The 23,011-nt window shown below is 41.6% G+C and overlaps 1 protein-coding gene across 1 annotated transcript in view; it reads left to right on the top strand.

The window, feature by feature from the left end:
• Window positions 1–23,011, top strand: part of PTPRM (protein tyrosine phosphatase receptor type M) — a 495,619-nt gene that overhangs the window by 273,071 nt on the left and 199,537 nt on the right. Inside the window, 3 exon segments of the mRNA XM_032222734.1 lie at window positions 1,102–1,211; window positions 3,900–4,101; window positions 9,922–10,024. Of these exon segments, the coding sequence (XP_032078625.1) occupies window positions 1,102–1,211; window positions 3,900–4,101; window positions 9,922–10,024 (415 nt within the window).

The following is a 23,011-nucleotide window of genomic DNA, read 5'->3' as shown; positions in this document are numbered from 1 at the left end:
CGAAAGCAGCTGGGGGAGGCGCACGGCTTGGTTTCTCCTCCCTGGACGTCGCAGCAGCAGCCCCAAGCGCACCGATCTCTGTGTTTTTCGCATCGGGGTGTGCTGCAAGAGCATGCCCCGATGCGAAAAACACAGAGTTCAGTGCGCTTGGGGCTGCTGCTGCGACGTCCAGGGAGGAGAAACCAAGCCGTGCGCCTCCCCCAGCTGCTTTCCGCGGCTTCCTGGAGCGCCAAGAACCTTCGCGCTGTTCTCCGCACTCTCCTCGGCTCCTCACAACTGCAATAGACGTCCAGAAGCGGCAGGGGCTATCAAGCTGGAAATTCAATCCCCATTAGCCCCAAAAGCCGCTTCTGGACATCTATTGCAGTCGTGAGGAGCAGAGAACAGCGCGAAGGTTCTTGGCGCTCCAGGAAGCCACGAAAGCAGCTGGGGAAGGCGCACGGCTTGGTTTCTCCTCCCTGGACGTCGCAGCAGCAGCAGCCCCAAGCGCACCGAACTCTGTGTTTTTCGCATCGGGGCATGCTCTTGCAGCACACCCCGATGCGAAAAACACTGAGATCGATGAGTTTGGGGCTGCTGCTGTGACGTCCAGGGAGGAGAAACCAAGCCGTGCGCCTCTCCCAACTGCTTTCGCGGCTTCCTGGAGCGCCAAGAACCTTCGCGCTGTTCTCCGCTCCTCCTCGCGACTGCAACAGATGTCCAGAAGTGTCGGGAAACGTGCGGCTTATAACCCGGTGCGCTTTGTATGTGGAAAAAGTTTGAAAAATTAACGTTAATTGATACTGCGGCTTTTAATCTGGTGCGGCTTTTGGTCGTGAAAATACGGTACACACATACACATGGTGATTATATCATTAGAAAAGTGTGTGTGTGCGCGTGTGTCAACTACATGATTTTAACTGTTTGCTTAAAACTGTTTAATGGACAAAACTCTTCAGAAGTTATTTTGCCATTGAAAACCATTGTTATTTTAGAACTACTTGAATATATCTTATTAGTACTCTGCCAAATGATTTTTGTAATCTTAAATGAAACTTTAGTGTTCCTAAATTACAGTGCACTTTGCTAAGCATAATAAGATGTTTTTATTTTATTCATTAGTTCCAAGTGCTGTTCCGCTTGAATCTATCCAGGGAAATACTTTTGAGGAGAAGATTTTTCTTCAATGGAAGGAGCCAGTACAAACATATGGAGTGATTACTTTATATGAAGTATGTTATACATTTAACTATAGGATTGATTTCAATCAATATCATAAAGTATTTTTCTTATATATCTGATAATTGTTCCTATTGATTCACAATTCAGCTTTTAATTACACTCATGCTATTTTAGCATTTTAATTAGAAAATCTCAGAGGAAAAATATAATATAGTACATATTAATCTCAACATTAAGGTGGTGATTTTTGGTATTTAGGATATCAGTGCTGCTTATAAAGGTAAAGGTTCCCCTCACACATATGTGCTAGTCGTTCCTGATTTTAGGGGGCGGTGTTCATCTCCGTTTCAAAGCCAAAGAGCTAGCTCTGTCCAAAAACGTTTTTGTGGTCATATGGCCGGCATGACTAAACGCCAAAGGCACACGGAAGTGGTCTTTAAAAGTGGTCCCTATTTTTCTACTTGCATTTTACATACTTTCAAACTGCTAGGTTGACAGAAGCTGGGACAAGTAACAGGAGCTCACTCCATTACGCAGCACTAGGGATTCAAACTGCCGACCTTTCTGATTAACAAGCTCAGCGTCTTAGCCACTGAGCCACTGCTTCCCTAGTGCTGCTTATACTTCTATAATATTTTTTCTGATAACTGCAGAAGGTTTATGAGTGCTTTAACTCTACTTTCATTACACCCCTTTGTCACTTTGATACACACACAGATTTTCTCCATCCCATCTCATTCTGTCCCCAAATTAATTTATGCCCACTATTGCATTTTTACAATTTTATTGTTGTAACAGAAAATAAGAAGAACCTGTCATTTATTAAAATGCAAATTCAACAAAATCATGTTATTTGTTAATCTAACAAAAGAACTATAGGACACCTCTGCCCTAAGATACCTTGTGTAAATATACTGACAAAGCATATTTTATTGTCAACCTATAATCACTGTCAAAACTCTTACTTGACTAAATTAGTTTGACATTTATGTTTTTACTTCATTTTCAGAAAGAGATGTTAAAATGTTACGGAAAAACCAAACCAAAAAAATATGTAATCTAGCTTTACGAAACTGTCAGTATTGTTTTCCAGCCAGTTGTGAAACACTGTTTTATTATAAAAGAAGAGAAATAATTTACTGTAGAAAAATATATTTCTAAAATTGAGTAGATTAGCAAAATAAAATTGTGTGGGTAATGAAAAAGTTATTCTTCCTGTGATTTATTTTATTTCTAGACCAGCTTTTCTTATCTAAAGTTCTGTGAAAGGTCTCTCTATGGCTTCCACTTGCAGTGGTGGGATTTTTTACAGGTCCAGACTAAACTGCTTCCCATTATAAATGTTGTAAACATGGATTGAATATGTTAGAAATGTATTGTATTATGATTTATTTGTGTTTTTTGAAATATTTCTTCAGGAGTAATCTAAGATACTGCATGAAAATTATTTCAAGGTGTCTTCTAGGGGAAAAACCAGACTAATCTAGATTGTCTAAATTCATAATCTTTCAAAACAGAATGAGAAACTACATATGAAATATAATAAGGAAAAAATTATGCAAGAATTGCCTGCAGAGAAGCAGTTTGTAGCTGAAACGAAGTGTTGTGAGCTGTCAGAACTCAGTACTGTACTATCAGTCAACCCTTATAATCTTGAAAAAAAAAGTTTGTTCTAATTGTTTTTGTTTGAGCGTTGAACAAAGCATGTATCTTGTTACAACTTTCAAACAAAACATGGTTATTTTAAGAGTAGTATTTGCAAGTATTATGTGTGTTCTACAAGCCATGGTTGGAATGTTAACTTGTCATTAGATTGTTGTTCCTCGGTTTTTTTGTTTGTTTAACTTACATACATAGCATCAGAATTTTCTGGTAATTCCTTAATAATAGTATGGGCTTAGACTGAATGGCATGATTAGAAATGCAGGAGAAATCAGAAAGCGCAGTAGTGTCGTTTTACTGTACCAGAAATGAATCCACCTATCCAATTCAGTTATTTGAAGATCTTTTGAGAGCTTCTCTCTCAGTGAGTTACATGGATATGGACTACTAGGTGATAGAATTTTGGTAGTTCTCGGGTCTCCTTTCTCTGTCCCGGTCTCTCTTTTAAGTATTCAAGTAGATTAAAATTTTGCCTTTAGTTGATTGTTGAGTGGCCAGCATATTGTTAATTAAGAAAAGTGTGAAGTGCAATTGTCATCAAAGTGTTTCACAGCATCATTACCATCCTCAAACATATTTTTGGTCAGTTTGTGTTTCTGTGTATACCTAACAAACAGATATTCATTTGTAAGGTCCTTGGTGCTCTCTGAATGTGATTGTTTTCTTGAAATGTGCACTGATGATGTTACCCACTTTGGTAATAAAATTCTAAGAAAACAACCATACTCAAAGAGTACTATAGATCCCACCATTCAATCCTTCTCTCAGTTACTAATTTTCCTCCAAACCAGAAGAAAATTAGGGGGTGGGGGGAAAGCAGACAAGTTCAAAATATTAGCTTAAATCTGAATTATAGCCTTTAAAATTATAAACTTGGTATCTCTAAGCCCTGAGGCTACAAAAAAAACACCTCACAATACTTTGGCTAAATCTGTGTTCTATGTATTTCAGACATGAAGTTCTTAAGAGTAAAATAACTTATCAGAAGGTGTCTGACATTGCAGACATCTAAAGGGTATATTGAATAATTATGCAGTCCTTGTCCAACTTCTGATGATATTGGTATTTTTTTGTAGATCACATACAAGGCTGTCAGCTCCTTTGACCCAGAAATAGATTTATCAAACCAAAGTGGACGGGTTCTAAAGCACGGGAATGAAACACATTATTTGTTTTTTGGACTGCATCCTGGAACTACTTATTCTTTCACTATCCGGGCTAGTACAGCCAAAGGCTTTGGACCACCTGTAACAAGTCAATTTACCACAAAGATATCAGGTATTATTTAAAATCAGCAACCTTGCCATTATGATAAATGTTAAATTTATTTAAATTGTTTAACTTAAATTTGGCAATTTTATTTATGGATGTCAGGAGCATATTTTAAGTAAAGCAGTTAAAACGTATTTCCTTTCTAAACAATGTTATCTAAACATTAGTGCACACATCATTTTGTATACAAAATATTATTGATATTAGTTTATTATTTTGAGACTCATTTTTAAAATGTTGAGACAAACTAAGCTAAACAGATATAAAAACATTAATCTCATATTAGGTTATTAAAATGGCCTTTTAGTAAATGTTCACATTTCTATGGCAAGGGCAAGCAAGGGTAGTACCAATAGTAATAGGCGCCTTGGCTGCAGTCCTAAAACAACTGGAGCACCACTTGAACACCATCATTGGACAAATTTACCATCAGTCAATTGCAGAAGGTGGCTTTACTTGGAACTGCTTCCATCCTGCAACGATATCAGTAACACTGTCAAACATTCAAATTTGCCTATCCCAGGTCCTTGGTAAGGACTCGATAGGTAGACAAAAATGCCAAATCCAGTCTGAACATCTGGCTCACTGTGCAATGATTAAAACAACAACAATAATAATACAAGAAAATAAAACAAGAAATAATAATATGTTATTACAGATAAAGTCCAGTGAAAAGAGGATACCGCATTTTTCGGAGTATAAGACTCACCTTTTTTCCTCAAAAAAGAGGCTAAAAATCTGAGTGCATCTTGTACACCGAATACAGCATCTTTTGCCTCCTGAAGCCCCGCCCCTTCACCAAAATGTGTGTGCATACCCTTATGGAAGCTTTCAGAGAGCTCCTGGGGGTTGGGGAGGGCAGAAATGAGCAAAAAACGGGCTGTTTTTTGCCCCTCCCAGCCCCCAACAGCACTCTCTAAGACTCCATAAGGCTATGCACGCAATTTTTTTGACAAAAAACGGGCCCATTTTTGTGAAAAAATGGGCCAGTTTTTGTTCATTTTGGGCTCCCTCAGGAGCACTCTGCAAGCCTCCCCCAAGGCTATTCATGCCTTTTTGTAAAAAAATGGGCCCGTTTTTGTGAAAAACGGGCTGTTTGGGGCAGGTTTGCAGAATGCAAAAACTTTTTTTTTCCTTTTGGAAAGCTCTTTAACTGATTGATGAGAATTAAATTAACAAAGTGCTGTGCCAGCAGAAACACCTACCTATCTATTGTATGTATGTATGTATGTATACACACACACACACACACACACACACACATATATATACAGGTTCGAATCCCAGTAAGGGTATGGCTAGCTGATGAGAGCTAAATAGCTTGAAATAGATCTATACTATTCTCCCTTTATTTATTTATCAGCACAAATAAAAAAACACACACACATTTATATTTATATTTATATTATTTATTTATTTAAAGTCACAACCCCTGGTATGCCCCAATTATGGGAGGAAGCTAACTGTTTCCATTCTCTGTCAATCGGCTCGTCACAAGAGTTCATCATGACAGAAACCCAATATTTTTACTGTTGCCTTTGTTATATTTGTGTTTTATTTGTGCTGATAAATAAATAAAGGGAGACTAGTATAGATCTATTTCAAGCTATTTAGCTCTCATCAGCTAGCCATACCCTTACTGGGATTCGAACCTGTGCTGTATTGCATCTTAGGCAAACGTCTTAGCCATTAAGCCACAGGTCTCCTCCTTATCAGCTGAAGCCAGGGAAGAAGGTATATATTTAAAGTCACAACTCCTGGTATGCCCCAATTATGGGAGGAAGCTAACTGCTTCCATTCTTTGTCCATCGGCTCGTCACAAGAGTCCATCATGACAGAAACCCAATATTTTTACTGTTGCCTTTGTTATATTTGTGTTTTATTGTGCTGATAAATAAATAAAGGGAGACTAGTATAGATCTATTTCAAGCTATTTAGCTCTCATCAGCTAGCCATAACCTTACTGGGAATCCAAAATATATATATTTAAAGTCCTAGTATGCCCCAATTATGGGAGGAAGCTAGCCCAGGTTCGAATCCCAGTAAGGGTACGGCTAGCTGATGAGAGCTAAATAGCTTGAAATAGCAGATCAAAGTCACTTTATAAAATGAAATAAAGCATTCACAGAAGTAGAAACGGGGGGAAAACTACAAAGATCTACCAAGGGCAAAGAAATCAAAATCTTTCCAGAAGTAGCTCAAACTGAAGAGGCAAACCAGGGGACTTGGAAGCCAACATAGCTATTGGATTATTTTATTCCCAAACCAGACACCCTGTCCTTTGCCTTATCCTGAGAAACAATCAAAGCAAATAAAAAGAAGAGAAAATGGAAAGAATAACTGAGTATTCAGAGCAGCACAAAAACAATAGAATAAAGTTGCCTGCATTGAAGCTGGTTTCAAAGAAACAGCTAGCACAAGTATTAAAAGATGCCAATTTTATACAGGTAGATCTTGACTTACTATCACAACTGACCCTGGAATTATGGTCATAAGTCACTGCAGTCGTAAGTTGAATCTCTATTAACTTTATGATTGCATCCTGGCTTTCTTAGGTGCAGCTGTTAAGTGACTGTGTGGGTTATTAACAGAGCACAAAGTACCTTAGTGGGTGGGTGAAGGCCACTCAGCTGGGGCCAAAAAGGAGCATACTAACAACAAAAAGTTCTTGCAAATTTCTTTGGAAAGCTTTTTGCTGTCTCTCACTTTAGGACCCAGCTTCTGCATAGATGGCGGGGGAGATAGATGGTAGGAAGTTGCACACACACACCCTTACAATCATAACTGTGGGCAGGCCGCCAAGCCCCCAAAATTTGATCATGTGACTTCAGGGAGACTGCAACTAAGTCCATTCAGTGCCATCATAATGTTGAACTGTTGCTGAACAAGTGGTTGTAAGTGAAGCGCTATCTCTAATATCAAATATAAGCACCAGCTCACTGTAAAAAACAAACAAATCAGTTAATGTACAGCACAGCTGCAGTTATAAGTGAATACCTTGGATGAAAAATCAACTAAAGGAAAAAACCAAACACTGACCACTAAAATGGAATGTTAGATTGGAAAAGAAAGTTGGCAGAGGAAAGCAAGTTTGGACAGATAAAAGAAGACCAAAGAATAACGGATCATAAAATACTACCTAGAAACAAGGAAAATCAATGAAGCAGTAGAAATAATAAAGAAGCAAATAACAGCTAGCGCCAAGAAGATCAACAGATAAAAAGCTGAAATTGCGTACTATAGGCAATTTCAATCAAACCACAAAAGTTTCTGCCAATCCATCAATGGAGAAACCAGTCAACACCTGACCAAGAAGAAACAGTATAGTTTTGGGCACAGCTATGGGACAACTCCACCTTCAAGTGAAACAAGTTGTGCCTGACTCACGATTATGAAGTTGCAGGGAGCCACAGTCACATGATTTCCAGTTATGATTTCCAGTTACAATTATCCTTGCCAGCTTTGCACAAGCAAAGTCACTGGGGAAGCTTCAGGGAAGGTCACAAGTCATGCTGTTGAGTCCCTTGGCTTTCCTGTTCTAATGCTTGTGCCACACCCTCCAATAAGCCTTCCTGAATTCATATGGCACCACATTTTTTACCATACAGTCTTCTTGCACTTCCATTGCACCATGTTCTCCCCTGGCTTGATCTTCCCCAATTTGTGCACAGGCTGCACTGGGCTTCCCTCATGGTAATCCTACGCTCCTTACTTGGAAGTTCCACCATTTCCTACTGAATGATGCCGCATTTTGAGGTTATAAGGGCAACCGTAAGTACTGTATTTTTCATTGCTAAGCAATGTGGTTACATGATGTCACACTTTATGACTGCATCACTTTGCAATAGCAATTCCATTCCCAATTGCCATTGTAACCCAAAGGCTACCTATATCAGAAAGGGCCATGAAATCACTAGAAACCTTCCTCAATTTGAAGGAGATTTTATTTTACTTATTATATGTATTAAAACCATTTTTGTTCAACCTTCAATTTAATAAACTCAGTTATAAAACAATAGTAGCTGAGTTATAAAACAGTGTCCAAGAAAAAGAAATCAATGACAACAGTATAATTGACATAGTGAAGTATTAAAAAGTTGAAAGCAATAAATATATTATAACTGAAACACTTTTTCTCGGGTCACCTGTACTTCTGTGGAAGAAAGAGACAGGAATGACGGTCCATAACAAATGAAGTAGAATTAGTGGCAACTGAAGGCACATGAGTTTGCTATTTTAAATGTTATCTCAAAACATTTATATCATGTTTATAAATATACTGGTAGCCAGAGTGTTATTTAAAAGCTAATGTGGTCTAGTCTTAGTAGTCAGTCTTAGCTCCATGTTCAGAGCAATCCTTTTTTCCCCAACATAGTTATCAAAGAATCAATAAGTCTGACAAAGTTAATGACAGTTGATTGGTGAAGTTGTTTTAATTATGTATTACTTAGCATTATCTGTTACTAATTACATGTTCAGATACTTTATTTACAGATGCTATAATTATATATGTTTATCATCTGAAATTCCAAGAAATAGAACTATTACTCAAAAATTCTGAAATCAGTATTTTTTGTGCCAATAACATTAGGATCTATTCTAAATGAGGACCCAGATTGTTGGGGGCAAGAGGCTGACTCTGTAAACCGCTTAGAGAGGGCAGTATGGAGCATATATAAGTCTAAGTGCTACTGCTATTCTTGGAGAGTGATGGGCACACTGTTCAACTTTTCTAAATTTTAAAGAAAGCTTAATTAGGACAAAGTTAAGATGATTAAACATGTTCCATTTAAACTTACATATTTAGCTATGCCCAATTCAATTATATTTTCAACTTTAAAATGGCAGGTCTAGTTTTTCATTTGTTTAGAAAACTTTCTTTAGTTTAGACTACTTTTCTTACATAAGAGAATACTGTGTCTTAAAGACGGAAATCTTTATTTTTGTTACTTATCCACAGCCAAATTCAATAGTCCCAAGTTTCTACTATTTTTGTAGGAATAATAAATAATTAAGTAGAAAATCTGTATCAGCAAGACTAAGCTTAACTTTTAGTTAATCTAAAAGTACTATGCTACTGAAACTAACCATTCATTAAATTTATTCATTAATTAATTTTAAAAAACATTGTATCATCACTATCAGAATAATGAAATTAATTAAATAATAATTGATTAGAAAGAAGTTACAAAAGTTACCCCCCCCCCTTATAGAAAATGAAGTTCTTGTATATTCAAAAGGTGCTTTTCCAAGATGCAGCTGAACTTTCTGGTTTTTCTTCGAAGACGTTTCGCTTCTCATCCAAGAAGTTTCTTCAGCTCTGCTTCTTGGATGAGAAGTGAAACGTTTTCAAAGAAAAAACAGAAAGTCCAGTTGCCTCTTGAAAAAGCACCTTCAGGACAACCATGACGTGGATGACTGAGAATCTCCATAGACATTCTCTTAAATTCTTAATGAAAAGCTCATGGAAAAAAATATTCATTCTTGGTGTCTGTTCTGTGAAATTGAGGATATCAACAACATACCCAACAATTTGATTCTGTTTTATGACTACACATATTATCATTCAATTCAGAATGAATATGTCTGAATTTCAGAAAAATCTGAATATTACTGAATATTCTGACGTAGAAAGATATCCTATCACAGGAGCTGTATGGTTGTCAGTAGACTGACAAGTTCATCAAAGAGAATGAAATTGGTTTAGAATGCTCTGGGTATGTGGCCCTGCTGTAAACACTATTTTTAGGAAGACTGTTTTAAGATCCAGATGATATGAAAGGGACAAATTAAATGAGTCTGTTTCATGTGTTCTTGTTTGTCTAGCACCTTCTATGCCACCCTATGAGTTGGAAACACCTTCAAATCAAACGGACAGTACCGTGACGGTTCTGTTGAAGCCTGCACAAAGCAGAGGTGCACCAGTCAGGTATTGTGATGTTGGGGAAGATGTACAAGATTAAAACAGAATTGATTAATTCCTTGACAGTGTTTTCTGGAGATCTTTCCTAATTCAGCACAGTTTAAATCCATGTTTGCATTATCTCTAATTAAACTAAATGGCAGACGAATACGAAAATCCTTTGATGTAGAGCACTCAGGTATTATGTGCAGGATTTCAGACCTTAGTCTTTGAAAATAAAGAACAAAGCTGTAGTTCTCTTATGTGGGTGGTTTCTTTACTTCTACAAGGTAATTACTTATTGCAGTGGTATGAGTTCAAGAGTGCATCATTACTTTATCCTTTGCAACTGTGTTTTCTATAACTAATCTGTCTTGCAACTGAAGATTTAATCACCATTATTTCAGGTAATCAGGTGACATGCTAGGAAATTTAAAAATTGAATTAGATTATAATCAGGTTAGGAAGGAAGAAGGAATGTTCACTAAATAGTGTTTGGCCAAGTAGTTTTTCAGCCTCAATCTCCTAATCTTCAATATGATAAGATTAATAATATGCTGCAGAATTGCGGTAAGAGATACAGCAAAATAATCCAAGTTAAATATTTTGCAAATCTTGAAATACTATGCAGATGCTTTTCCTTCAGTGATATGAATTTTTATGCAGGATCCAATCTGAGTCGGTCACCAAGACCAAAGTTTTGTTCTTGCAAGCTTGTTCATGCTAGACCCCATCAAGGAACTTTTCTTTCTCCAAAATATGTGCACTGGGCTATTCTACATGTTATATTTATATGGTGCCTGGTTGTGTGTAGCTCTTAGTTGTTAATTAGGATATTGATTTTGGATATATGTGTGTGTGTGTGTGTGTGTGTGTGTGTGTGTGTGTGTGTGTGTATGTATGTGTGTATGTATGTATGTATGTATATGTATATGTATTGTGTCACAACCCCTGGTATTCCCTTTATTTATTTATCAGCACAAATGCAACACACACACACACACACATACACACACACACACACATACATACATACATACATACATACATACCCTATGACACACGGCCCTCGCAGAAGGAGAGGACAGGGGACGAGGAGGATGTGGATGGGGAGCCTGCCCCCCCCAACTGGCGCCAACCCCCCCAGCCACCTCAGATTTTCGGATTTTTTGCATTCTTCCGGACCCCGCAGGAGAGAAGAGCGAGAGCGAGGAACCCCTCTCTCCCAAACTGTTACCGGTCCCAGCCACTTCGAACTTGCGCTAACCACCCTTGCAGATTTAAGAACTGCGTTTTTAGCCTGTTTGCTGAGTGTATGAATGTATGAATGTGAGAGAGAATGTGCCCACTTTTTAAACTTAATTAATTTATTATATTATTGTATTGTATTTTAATGATTATTGTGGGGTGTGTATGAGGAGAGTGGCTGCTTGGTGTATATGATAGGACCGGGTGTGCGACCTGGAGCCTCCTCCACTGAGTGCAGAAGCAGAAGTGGATGGGGGCCCAGATTCGCCCCCCGTCCTGGAATGAATGGTGCGTGCGGCCTGCCGGGAAGAATGGGGGCCATTGGAGAGGGGTAGGGGTCTACAGGGATGGGGGAGGGTCGGAGCATTTTGGTTACGACCGGGAGGGGCAGATATGACGGGAGCTGTAGGGCTAGCCATTACCGGGAAAGAACTATATCACAGCGATTCCTTGTTCCGGCCCCTCAGGCTGGTGGCAGAGGAGATCAGGGCCCTGGTCTCAGGTTGCTGTTGCTAAATGCCAGGTCTGTGGTAAATAAAGCTCCCCTCATCCGGGACTTAATATTAGATGAGGAGGCAGACCTGGCATGTATAACTGAAGCCTGGCTGGGCCAAGAGGGAGGAATCCCCCTCTCAGAAATGTGCCCAGATGGGTTCCAGGTGCTCCACCAACTATGACACCAGAAAAGGGGTGGGGGAGTAGCAGTTATCATCCGAAGGTCGTTAGCTCCCCGCAGGATCCCTGCCCCAGAGATTGTGGGGTGTGAGTCTCTCCTCCTGAAGTTGGACTTAGGGGTTCAATTGGGCTTGTTCCTGACGTACCTACCTGTGATCCTAGACCGGTTGGCGGTGGAGTTCCCGAGACTAATGGTACTGGGGGACTTTAACTTGCCATCCCTGTGTGAACACTCTGACGGGGCGCAGAAGTTCATGGCTTCCATGACAACCATGGACTTGACCCAACTAGTACAGGGTCCAACTCATAGAGCAGGACACACACTCGACCTTGTATTTCTCTCGGGGCAGTGGAGACGTGATCTTGAATTAAGGGGACTAGAGACCTCGCCCTTGTCCTGGTCAGATCACTCCTTGCTGAGGCTTGACTTTAGGATGCTACTGCCCCATTGCAGGGAGGTGGAGCCGATTAAGTGGTTCCGCCCCAGGCGCCTGATGGACCCGGAAGGATTTCAGAAGGAGCTTGGAGGGATATCTGACTCCCTTGCCCACAATCTGACAGAATCCTTGGTCGCAGCCTGGAATGTTGCGGCGGCTGAGGCACTGGATCAGATTGCGCCTTTGTGGCCTCTCCGCAGCAGTGGATCCAGGAGGGCACCTTGATTCACCGACGAACTCTGGGAGATGAAGCACCAAAAGAGACGCCTAGAGTGACGCTGGAGGGCTAGTAACTCCGAATCTGACCGAACACTATTAAGAGCCTTTATCAGGACTTATTTAGTGGTGATACGGGCGACAAAATGTACACATTTTTCCGCTCTTATTGCATCCGCGGAATCTCGCCTAGCCGCCCTGTTTAGGGTGACCCGCTCCCTCCTAAAAGGTGAGGATGCGGGGGAACCCCTGCAGGGAGGAGCTGAGGAGTTCATTCAGTTTCTGTCGGATAAAATCACTCAGATTCGGGCGGACCTGGACTCTACTTGGGCAGTACCAGCTGAGATGCCGAGGGAGAGTCTCAGTCAGATTTACTGGGATGAGTTTGAGTTTGTTACCCCTGAGGAAGTGGACAAGGCCATGGGAGCGATGAGTGCCTCCACCTGTTTACTGGACCCATGCCCCTCCTTGCTGGTTTCCACCAGCAGGGAGGTAACACGAGGCTGGCTCCAGATGATTACGAACGCATCTTTGCAGGAGGGGTCTTTCCCGCAACCATTAAAGGCTTCTCTGGACCCAGCTATTCTTAAGAAGTATCGACCTGTCTCCAGGTCGATACTTAGGGCTGGCCATTACCGGGGAAGGAGGGCTCGCTACGTCATAGAGATCCCTCCTTCCGGCCCTATGAGACCCACTCCAAGGCCAGATGGCGCGAGTAATCAGGACCCTGGTCTCAGGCTGTTGTCGCTAAATGCCAGGTCTGTAGTTCACAAGGCTCCCCTCGTCCGGGACTTAATTTTAGACGAGAGGGCAGACCTGGCATGTATTACTGAAACCTGGCTGGGCCCGGAGGGAGGAGTCCCCCTCGTAGAGATGTGCCCAGAAGGTTTTCAGGTGCTCCATCAGCCGAGAGCCCAGGGAAGGGGTGGAGGTGTGGCTATTGTTATCCGAGAGTCTCTAGTACCTCGTAGGATCCCTGCTCCGGAGCTTGTCGGGTGTGAGTCCCTGCTGGTGAAGTTGGACCTCAAGGGTCAAGTGGGTTTGCTGTTAACGTACCTGCCTCCCAACAGCGTTGCAGCAGCCCTCCCCTCGCTCCTCGAGTCAGTAGCCGAGCTGGCAGTTGAGTTCCCCAGGCTTATGGTTCTGGGGGACTTCAATTTACCCACGCTCAGTGAACACTCTGACGGAGCGCAGGAGTTCATGGCTTCCATGACAGCCATGTGCTTGACCCAGGTAATTCGGGGCCCAACCCATTCATCGAGTCACACACTCGACCTCGTATTTCTCTCGAAGCAGTGGACTTGTGATCTTGGTCTGAGGGGCAGTGAGATCATACCCCTGTCGTGGTCAGACCATTGCCTACTGAGGCTTGACTTTCGGAGGCCAAACCTCCACTGTAGGGAGGAGGAACCGACCAGGTGGTTCCGCCCCAGGCGACTTATGGACCCCTTGAGGTTCCAGACGGAGCTTGGGGTTATTCCTGATACTCTCGCCCACAGTCCGGTGGAGACCCTGGTTGCTGCCTGGAATTCGGCAGCAACGGAGTCTCTTGACTGGATTGCGCCACTACAGCCGCTCCGAGGCTGTGGATCCAGGAGGCCTCCTTGGTTCACCGAGGAACTCCGGGAGAGGAAGCGCCGGAAGAGACGCCTAGAGCACTTGTGGAGATCCAACAAATCCGAATCGAGCCAAGCACTTCTAACATCGTGCATCAAGGATTACATCAGGGCAATTAGGACGGCAAAAAGATCTTATATTGCCACCTTGATCGCCTCCGCTGAGTCGCGCCCAGCCGCCCTGTTTAGGATAACCCGTTCCCTCCTAAATAGGAGGGATACGGGGGATCCCTTGCAGGGTAGGGCTGAGGATTACCTCCAGTTCTTAGCGGACAAAGTTGCTCGGTTTCGGTCGGAGTTGGACTCCGATTCTGCAGATCCAGCCGAGGCACAGGGGGATAATCTGGTAGACCATCGCTGGGTTGAGTTTCAGGATGTTGCCCCTGGGGACGTGGACAAGGCCATGAGAGCTGTGAGTGCCTCCACATGTGTACTGGACCCGTGCCCCTCCTGGCTGGTTGTTAATAGCAAGGAGGTGACACGGGGCTGGATCCAGGCAGTTGTTACCGCCTCCCTTCGGGAGGGGGTCTTTCCCCCCACACTTAAAGCGGCGGTGGTGAGACCCCTCCTGAAGAAACCATCTTTGGATCCAGCCGTTCTTAACAATTATCGTCCAGTCTCCAACCTCCCCATTGTGGGGAAGGTTGTTGAGAAGGTGGTGGCCTTTCAGCTCCAGCGGGCCTTGGAGGAAGCTAGCTATCTTGACCCATTCCAGTCCGGCTTCAGGCCTGGCTACAGCACAGAAACCGCTTTGGTCGCATTGACCAGTGACCTCTGGAGAGCCAGGGATGGAGGCTATGCCTCCATCCTGGTTCTCCTTGACCTCTCAGCGGCTTTCGATACCATCGACCATGGTATCCTTCTGCGACAACTGCGAGAGGTGGGGGTGGGAGGCACTGTTTTGCAGTGGTTCTCCTCTTACCTCTCGGACAGGTCGCAGTCGGTGTTAGTTAGAGGGCAGAGATCGACCCCTAGGCCTCTAACATATGGGGTGCCGCAGGGTTCGGTCTTGTCCCCCCTACTTTTCAACATCTACATGAAACCGCTGGGCGAGATCATTCGGCGGCACGGGATAAAATACCACCAGTGTGCAGACGATACTCAGCTGTATCTGTCCGCCCCGTGCCAACTCAATGAAGCGATGGACGTGATGAACCAGGGACTTGAAGCTGTTAGGGACTGGATGAGAGCTAACAAACTCGTGCTCAACCCAGATAAGACCGAGTGGCTGTTGTGTTTCCCTCCCACCAATTTGGCAAGTATTCCATCGCTCAGGCTGGGGGGTCAAGCATTACACCCCTCAGACAGGGTCCGCAACTTGGGAGTCCTTCTGGACCCACAGCTGACTTTTGAACACCACTTGTCAGCTGTGACCAGGGGGGCATTTGCCCAGGTTCACCTGGTGCACCAGTTGCGCCCCTACCTGAACCGGGAGGCTCTCACAACAGTCACTCGTGCCCTTGTGACCTCTAGGCTGGAGTACTGCAATGTGCTCTACATGGGGCTGCCCTTGAGGAGTATCCGGCGACTTCAGCTAGTCCAGAATGCAGCCGCGCGAGCAATTGTGGGTGCACCTCGCTTCACCCACATAACACCTATCCTCCGCGAGCTGCACTGGCTACCTGTCGATCTCCGGATACGCTTCAAGGTGCTACTTGTCACCTATAAAGCCCTCCATGGTAGTGGATCTGGGTACTTGAGAGACCGCCTACTGCCAATTACCTCCACACGACCTATTAGATCTCATCGATTAGGCCTCCTCCGAGTTCCATCTGCTGGTCAATGCTGACTGGCAACCACATGGAGGAGAGCCTTCTCGGTGGTAGCTCCGACCCTATGGAACGATCTCCCCATGGAGATTCGTACCCTCACCACTCTCCAGACCTTCCGCACAGCCCTCAGAATCTGGCTATCCCGTCAGGCCTGGGGCTAAGATTGTAACCCCCCCGAATGGTATGAATGTTGTGTTTTAATTATGTATTGTCTTATATGTAAAGAGTCTGTTTTCCCCCCTTTCCTTTTTGGATTGTGAGCCGCCCTGAGTCCCCCAAGGGAAAACGGCGGCATATAAATAAACCTTCTAATCTAATCTAATCCAACCTTCCTTTTTGGGGGAAGGTTGTTGAGAAGGTGGTGGCGCTTCAACTCCAAGGGACCTTGAATGAAGCAGATTATCTACTCCTTTCAGTCTGGTTTCAGGCCTGGGTACAGCACCGAAACCGCTTTGGTCGCACTGACCGATGATCTCTAGCGGGCCAGGGATAGAGGACATTCCTCTATCCTAGTGCTTCTTGACCTCTCAGCGGCCTTTGATACCATCGACCATGGTATCCTTCTGCGACGGCTGGAGGAGGTGGGAGTGAGAGGCACCGTTCTACGGTGGTTCTCCTCTTACCTCTCCCGACAGGTCACAGTCGGTGTTGGTCGGGGGGCAAAGGTCAACCCCTAGGCCCTTAAATATGGTGTGCCACAGGGTTCGGTCTTGTCCCCCCTCCTATTTAACATACACATGAAGCCGCTGGGCAAGATCATTCGACAGCACGGGGTTAAGTACCATCAGTATGCAGACAATACACAATTGTATCTCTCTGCCCCGTGCCAGCTCAGTGTAGTGGCGGATGTGATGTGCCGATGCCTGGAAGCTGTCAGGATCTGGATGGGGGTAAAAAAACTCGTACTCAATCTCAACAAGACTGAGTTGCTGTGGATTTTGCCCCCGAAGGACAGCCTAGACAGTCCATCCTTGATGGACCCTTACACCCCTCAGAGAGGGCCCGCAATTTGGGGGTCCTCCTGGATTCACAGCTGACACTGGAACACCATTTGTCGGCTGTGACCAGGGGGGCTTTTGCCCAGGTTTGCCTGGTGCATCAATTGCGGCCCCACTTGGATCGGGAGGCACTTCCAACGGTCACTCATGCCCTAGTCACCTCAAGGCTGGATTACTGCAACGCGCTCTACATGGGGCTACCCTTGAAAAGTGTTCGGAGACTGCAGCTAGTCCAGAATGCAGCCGCACGAGCGATACTGGGTGTACCTAGGTACACCCACGTTACACTATCCTCTGCGAGCTGCACTGGCTACCTATTGGTCTCCGGATGCAATTCAAGTTGTTGGTTATCACCTTTAAAGCCCTACATGGCTTAGGGCCAGCGTACCTGCGAGACCGCCTACTGCCACACACCTCCCAGCGGCTGGTGAGATCCCACAGGGTGGGCATCCTTCAGATGCCGTCAGCCAGACAATGTCGGCTGGCAGCTCCCCAGAGGAGAGCCTTCTCTGTGGCTGCTCCGACCCTTTGAAATGAGCTACCCCCTCTCCGGACCTTACCCACTCTCATGGCCTTCAGAAAAGCTGTTAAAACCTGGCTATTCCGGCAGGCTTGGGGCTGTTGACCTTACTGTTGAGGTCCAGCCCCGATCAGAACGAATGTATGCGTGGTGATTTTAAATCTGTCCTTTTTATTTTTTATTATTTCTTTTTTTCTCTCTTTTTGTAAGCCGCCCGGAGTCCCTCGGGATTGGGCGGCCTATAAATCTTATTAATAAATAAATAAATTCCAAGGGACTCTGAAGCAACAGACTTTCTCAGCTGATTGTTTCTTTAATCTGTATTCATTCTGAGTAAGAAAAATGTAGCTGTACTTTATGCTCTTCACTAAGTGCAATGACTGTCTATTGATTCTGCTGTAACTATCTGGCATGGTTAATGCAGTTTCTTGGAACTCTTCTAAACTTTTCAGTATAAATGATTGTTGTTGGGTTATTGATCAATACATCAGTTCTGTCACATAAAAATCTTTAATTCCTCTGATAGATAGAGGGAAAAGGCAGAAAGAAAGTAAGCACAAATTCTAGCACATTATTGCCTGTTTACAATTTATACCTCCATTTATCATTTCACCTAGAAGAAATATGAAATTAGAATGCTGATTTCTGTTTTAACTTTATTTGGATTCTGTCCACTTCAATTACATTTCTGGCATCTTCAGAAAATAACTACATGGCATTATGAATTTAAGAAGTGTTTTAAAAAAACAATTATGTACAATTTTCTGAAACAAGCTGCTAATGTTTAATGTGATCCTCAACAGCAAATTGTTAGCTTTTGGAAAGATAATTTCATTTACTATTGCAGTCTTTATTAATTATATAAAATATGGACAGCTCATTCTATGAACTTGCTTAAAGAATTTTGGAACATCAATTTGAAATTGTTTTTTAGCTTGTATTTCAGTTCCACCACCCATTTAATTAAACCTTATCTGCATACATTTGCAGAATATAAAAAGAAAATATTTTATACTAATGTTGGATGATTCATTCAATTTGCTATGTGAGTTTCTATCATTCTCATATATGTAAATAAGTCTTGAGTATATAAAAATTAAATTACTATTGTCTGCTTTCAGTTTAAAATTGAGGCATTGAAAAGAGGTTCAACCTCCGTTTCAATTATGTAGTAAATTCCTTTTTTCTTTGCATTCAGTCCAACAAAGAAGAATATGAAACAAACATGTTAATTATGAGGATTTGGGGGGGGGGGTGTTATCTGAGAACTAGTAAGCATACTTTTATGGAATGTTATGAGAATTTAAACTTTTAACAAGTTTCTAGTACAGTTTTTAATACTATTATCACTTTAAATCAAGGTCACATATTTTTCTTCCATGGACATTCCTTTTTTATTAATGTTGTAAGCCTCATAAATTTTAAATTTCACACTGCTAGGCCAACAGGTTATCTTCAAGATAGAAGATATAACATTTAACAAATCTATAAAAATTGAGGAAGAATTTTATTCCCTCTTTTCCTTTGAGTTAGGATATTGCATTGTGTTGTTCATTGAATGGTTTTAACACTACAAAATAAATCAATGTCAATTTTAAAGATAATATTTTGATAATATGCCACCATTCCAAGAATTAATTATTATTTTAAAATTATTTGAAAGAGGTTTTTCAGAATTCACAGTTGCATATGTATAGAAGCTTACATTATCTATACTTAACTATAAGATCTGCATCCCGACACTGCTTTTCATCAGCTGCATCTTGATATAAAAATGATTCTTTCAATTTGTATTTTACAACTTTTTATCAATTTGTACTCCTATATGTACTCCTATATATATACTCTTATATATACATATATACATATATGCATATGCATATACATATACATATACATATACATATACATATACATATACATATACATATACATATATATATATATATATATATACACACACACACACACACACACACACACACATACACATACATACAGACATACAGCAGACATACAGACAGACAGACATATATACATACTCCTATATGTTGTTACTCTGTGATGATATGTCAGGAGCTTTTGAGGAGCAAAAGGTATCTTTTTCAATCCATAGCTGCAATTTTGGACAATATCAGCATAGCTGTCAACTTTAGAGCTGTTGTTCAATAATGAGTAATAGATGTTTTCTGCAGAAGAAACTTGATTGAGAGATAATTGTCAAACACGGATATAAATAGTAGCTGTGCAATAGATTATATCAGTCATTAGGTAGTAGAGTTGGTACTTGAGAAATGGATCTTTATCATTAAGATTTACTCTTTTATCCTGATGGTGCATTTCACAGAATGGGAATTCCAGTCATACAGGGCGGGGCATAACCTTTTCCTAGGGGGTCACAGCAAGATCGACAGCAGTTTACAACTTCCGCGACACCTCATTTTAAAGCCCATAAAAAACTGAATTGAATGAGCTATTAAATGTTAAATTTGCTTTAAGAATGGCTGGAAAATTCGATTCGGAAGAACAAAGGATCATTGACAGAATAAAATGCATTGCCTTTCGAGAGGCTCGCGATGCTGGAGCGACGTTTATCAATCGAAAATGGATTGCAAACAAATTGAAACGTCATCCGGATTGGGTTACTGATAATTGGAACAAAACAGCCCAATAATGTTTCACAAAATTTGGAGAAGGGCGTCCTCTGCAACTGTCCCAAGAAAGCAAAGCCATCATTGCAACTGGCAGTCGCAAACAACGAAAAGGAAACCGAAAAGTGGCCCAAGAAATCCTTCAAATTCGTGGAAAACGAGTTGATCAAAGGACAATCGGCCGATATCGAGAACAAGAAGGTTTGAAGCCATTCCACATCATTTGCAAACCATTGAAAACTCAAACACACGTTCAAGATCGGCTTTGGTTGTGCGATTGGTTGTCTGAATGGACCGAGGAAGATTTTCTTCATTTGGCGCCATCTGACGAATTCTTCGTTTATGCCATTCGAAAACCGAATTTCCAGAACGATCGAATTTGGGCTAAAGACGTCGACGACATCGCCAAACATGAACGATATCGACAAATCGTTCGCAATCCGACTTGCATCGGGATTTTCGTCATTTTCACAGCCAAGAAACTGCATTGGGTTTTGAAGGATAAAGGGGAATCCTGGGATGGCAGTTATTTCCGTGAGAAAATTTTATTGGAGAATGTCATTCCATTTCTCAGTGATCCAGACAATGTCTTGGTGGTTGGTGAGGCTGTCTTTCTTCATGACAAAGCTCCTTGCATGCGTGCAAATGCGACTCAGCAATTGTTAAAGGAAAACAATGTCGAATTTTGAGGCAATGACGTCTGGCCGGGAAATTCGCCAGATCTCAATCCGGCAGAGAACATTGGGGCCATAATTAAGGATGAAGTGGAAGCTCTGATGATTCAGGAGCAAGGTCAAAATCGATATTCAGTTGAAACTTTGAGAATGAATTTGGAAACTGTGTTGAAAAATCTGGAAAATCGAACGGAACTGTTTGAAGATTTGTTGTGTTCTTATCCACCTCGTTTGAATGCTGTTCGAAGGGCTAATGGTGGTCATACTGACTATTAAATCGTGTCAATAAACTCAGTTTTTGATGGGCTTTCGAATGGTGTATGAATTATTTGTGTTGTTATTACAAGTGTTGCTGTGACCCCCTAGGAAAAGGTTATGCCCCGCCCTGTATTGTTTCTGTTAGTAGATGGAGGCAATGTTTATCATTTCCTGTCTTCTCTTCAATTCACAACATTAGCACCATCACTAGCTGCAGCACCACTTCTGTAGTGGGCAGTCCCCCTCCCCTAGAACAGATGCCAGGAAACACAAAGAACTGCACTAAAATAAAACCCTACCCATGCCATTATAACAGTAGAACTGACTTCTGAATCAAAGATTTTGACCGATTCCCTTATAAATGATTTAAATACTCAAGCATGAAACTAGTCCAGGATTCTATTGATTTAGGCTGAAGAAGACAAACAGTTGAATGGCTTACCTCTCCCACCTTCTCTTTCTTATCCTTAGATTTAACAACTTTAATATGCAATATTGGAAAAGGCTTGAAAGCCTCTTCTTTTTTTCATGTCTTTTTTCCCGATACATTTTAATGGAAAGCATTTAGACCTTTCATTTCCATTACCAACATCGTGTAGGAGTGCAATCTAGGAGGTTTAGATGATACCATTAGGTTATTTTATAGTCTGAATTTATAGACATTATGAGTATGCCCTAAAGCAGGAATGAGGAACTTGTGGCTAGCCAGATGCTATAATTTCTAGCATCCCATGGAGCATAACCAATTATTAAGGATGATAAAGAGTTGTGGCATAGCAATACCTGGAAACCAGAGTTAAGGAATGTTCTAAAACTTAAATATTACTTTGTCATATTTTCTCAGTATTCACACTGCCATCATAAATGTCATACCATTATAGATATTGTTAATATATAATCAAATATCTGATTTAATATCTAGTTAAAAATAAACATTAAGCTATAGAAATCAGTTTCATGCTACCATACACATCAAATTTGGAAAACAACACCAGAATTTCCTTTTTGTGTATGGCAATAATTATCTAATTTTTAAATACTTAGAAAAATAATTTTTTTAAAGCAAACTTTTCACAAATCCATTCATTTATGTATATTTTGGTAATGATAATTTGCTTCTCTTTTCATTTTCTACAGGACATTATTTAAGAATCTGTACAATTGTAGACTTACAACATAAATCAAAGGATCAATTTCTGCCTAATAAAACAATCGAATTATAGTTTAACAACCATACAATAAAACGTAGTTGAGCACTTCTGTGCTATAGAAGTGATAGAGGTTTATTAAGAATTATTACTGTCATTCTATTATGGTAGGCAAATATTCTAATTTATAGTTAAATAATTGATTTGCAATAACTTGATGCTACATAGCATATGACTATTTTTTTTAAAAAAAAACCTCTATTACAAACTCAATACTGTTGGCAGGTTTCCATTATTAAGAGTCTTCAGTTTCAGAACTTAAGTTACAATGGGGCAAAAAAGTATTAGTCAGCCACGAATTGTGCAAGTTCTCCCACTTAAAAAGATGAGAGAGGCCTGTAATTGACATCATAGGTAGACCTCAACTATGAGAGACAAAATTAGAAAACAAATCCAGACAATCACATTATCAGATTTGGAAAGAATTTATTTTCAAATTATGGTGGAAAATAAGTATTTGGTCAATATTAAAAGTTCATCTCAATACTTTGTTATATATCCTTTGTTGGCAATGACATAGGTCAAACGTTTTCTGTAAGTCTTCACAAGGTTGGCACACACTGTTGCTGGTATGTTGGCCCATTCCTCTATGCAGATCTCCTCTAGAGCAGTGATTTTTTGGGGCTGTCGCTGGGCAACACGGACTTTCAACTCCCTCCAAAGGTTTTCTATGGGGTTGAGATCTGGAGACTGGCTAGGCCACTCCAGGACCTTGAAATGCTTCTTACGAAGCCACTCCTT

This window comes from Thamnophis elegans, chromosome 8 (genome assembly GCF_009769535.1).
Source record: "Thamnophis elegans isolate rThaEle1 chromosome 8, rThaEle1.pri, whole genome shotgun sequence".
Classification (NCBI taxonomy): domain Eukaryota; kingdom Metazoa; phylum Chordata; class Lepidosauria; order Squamata; family Colubridae; genus Thamnophis; species Thamnophis elegans.
This window is presented reverse-complemented; position numbering and strand designations above follow the sequence as displayed.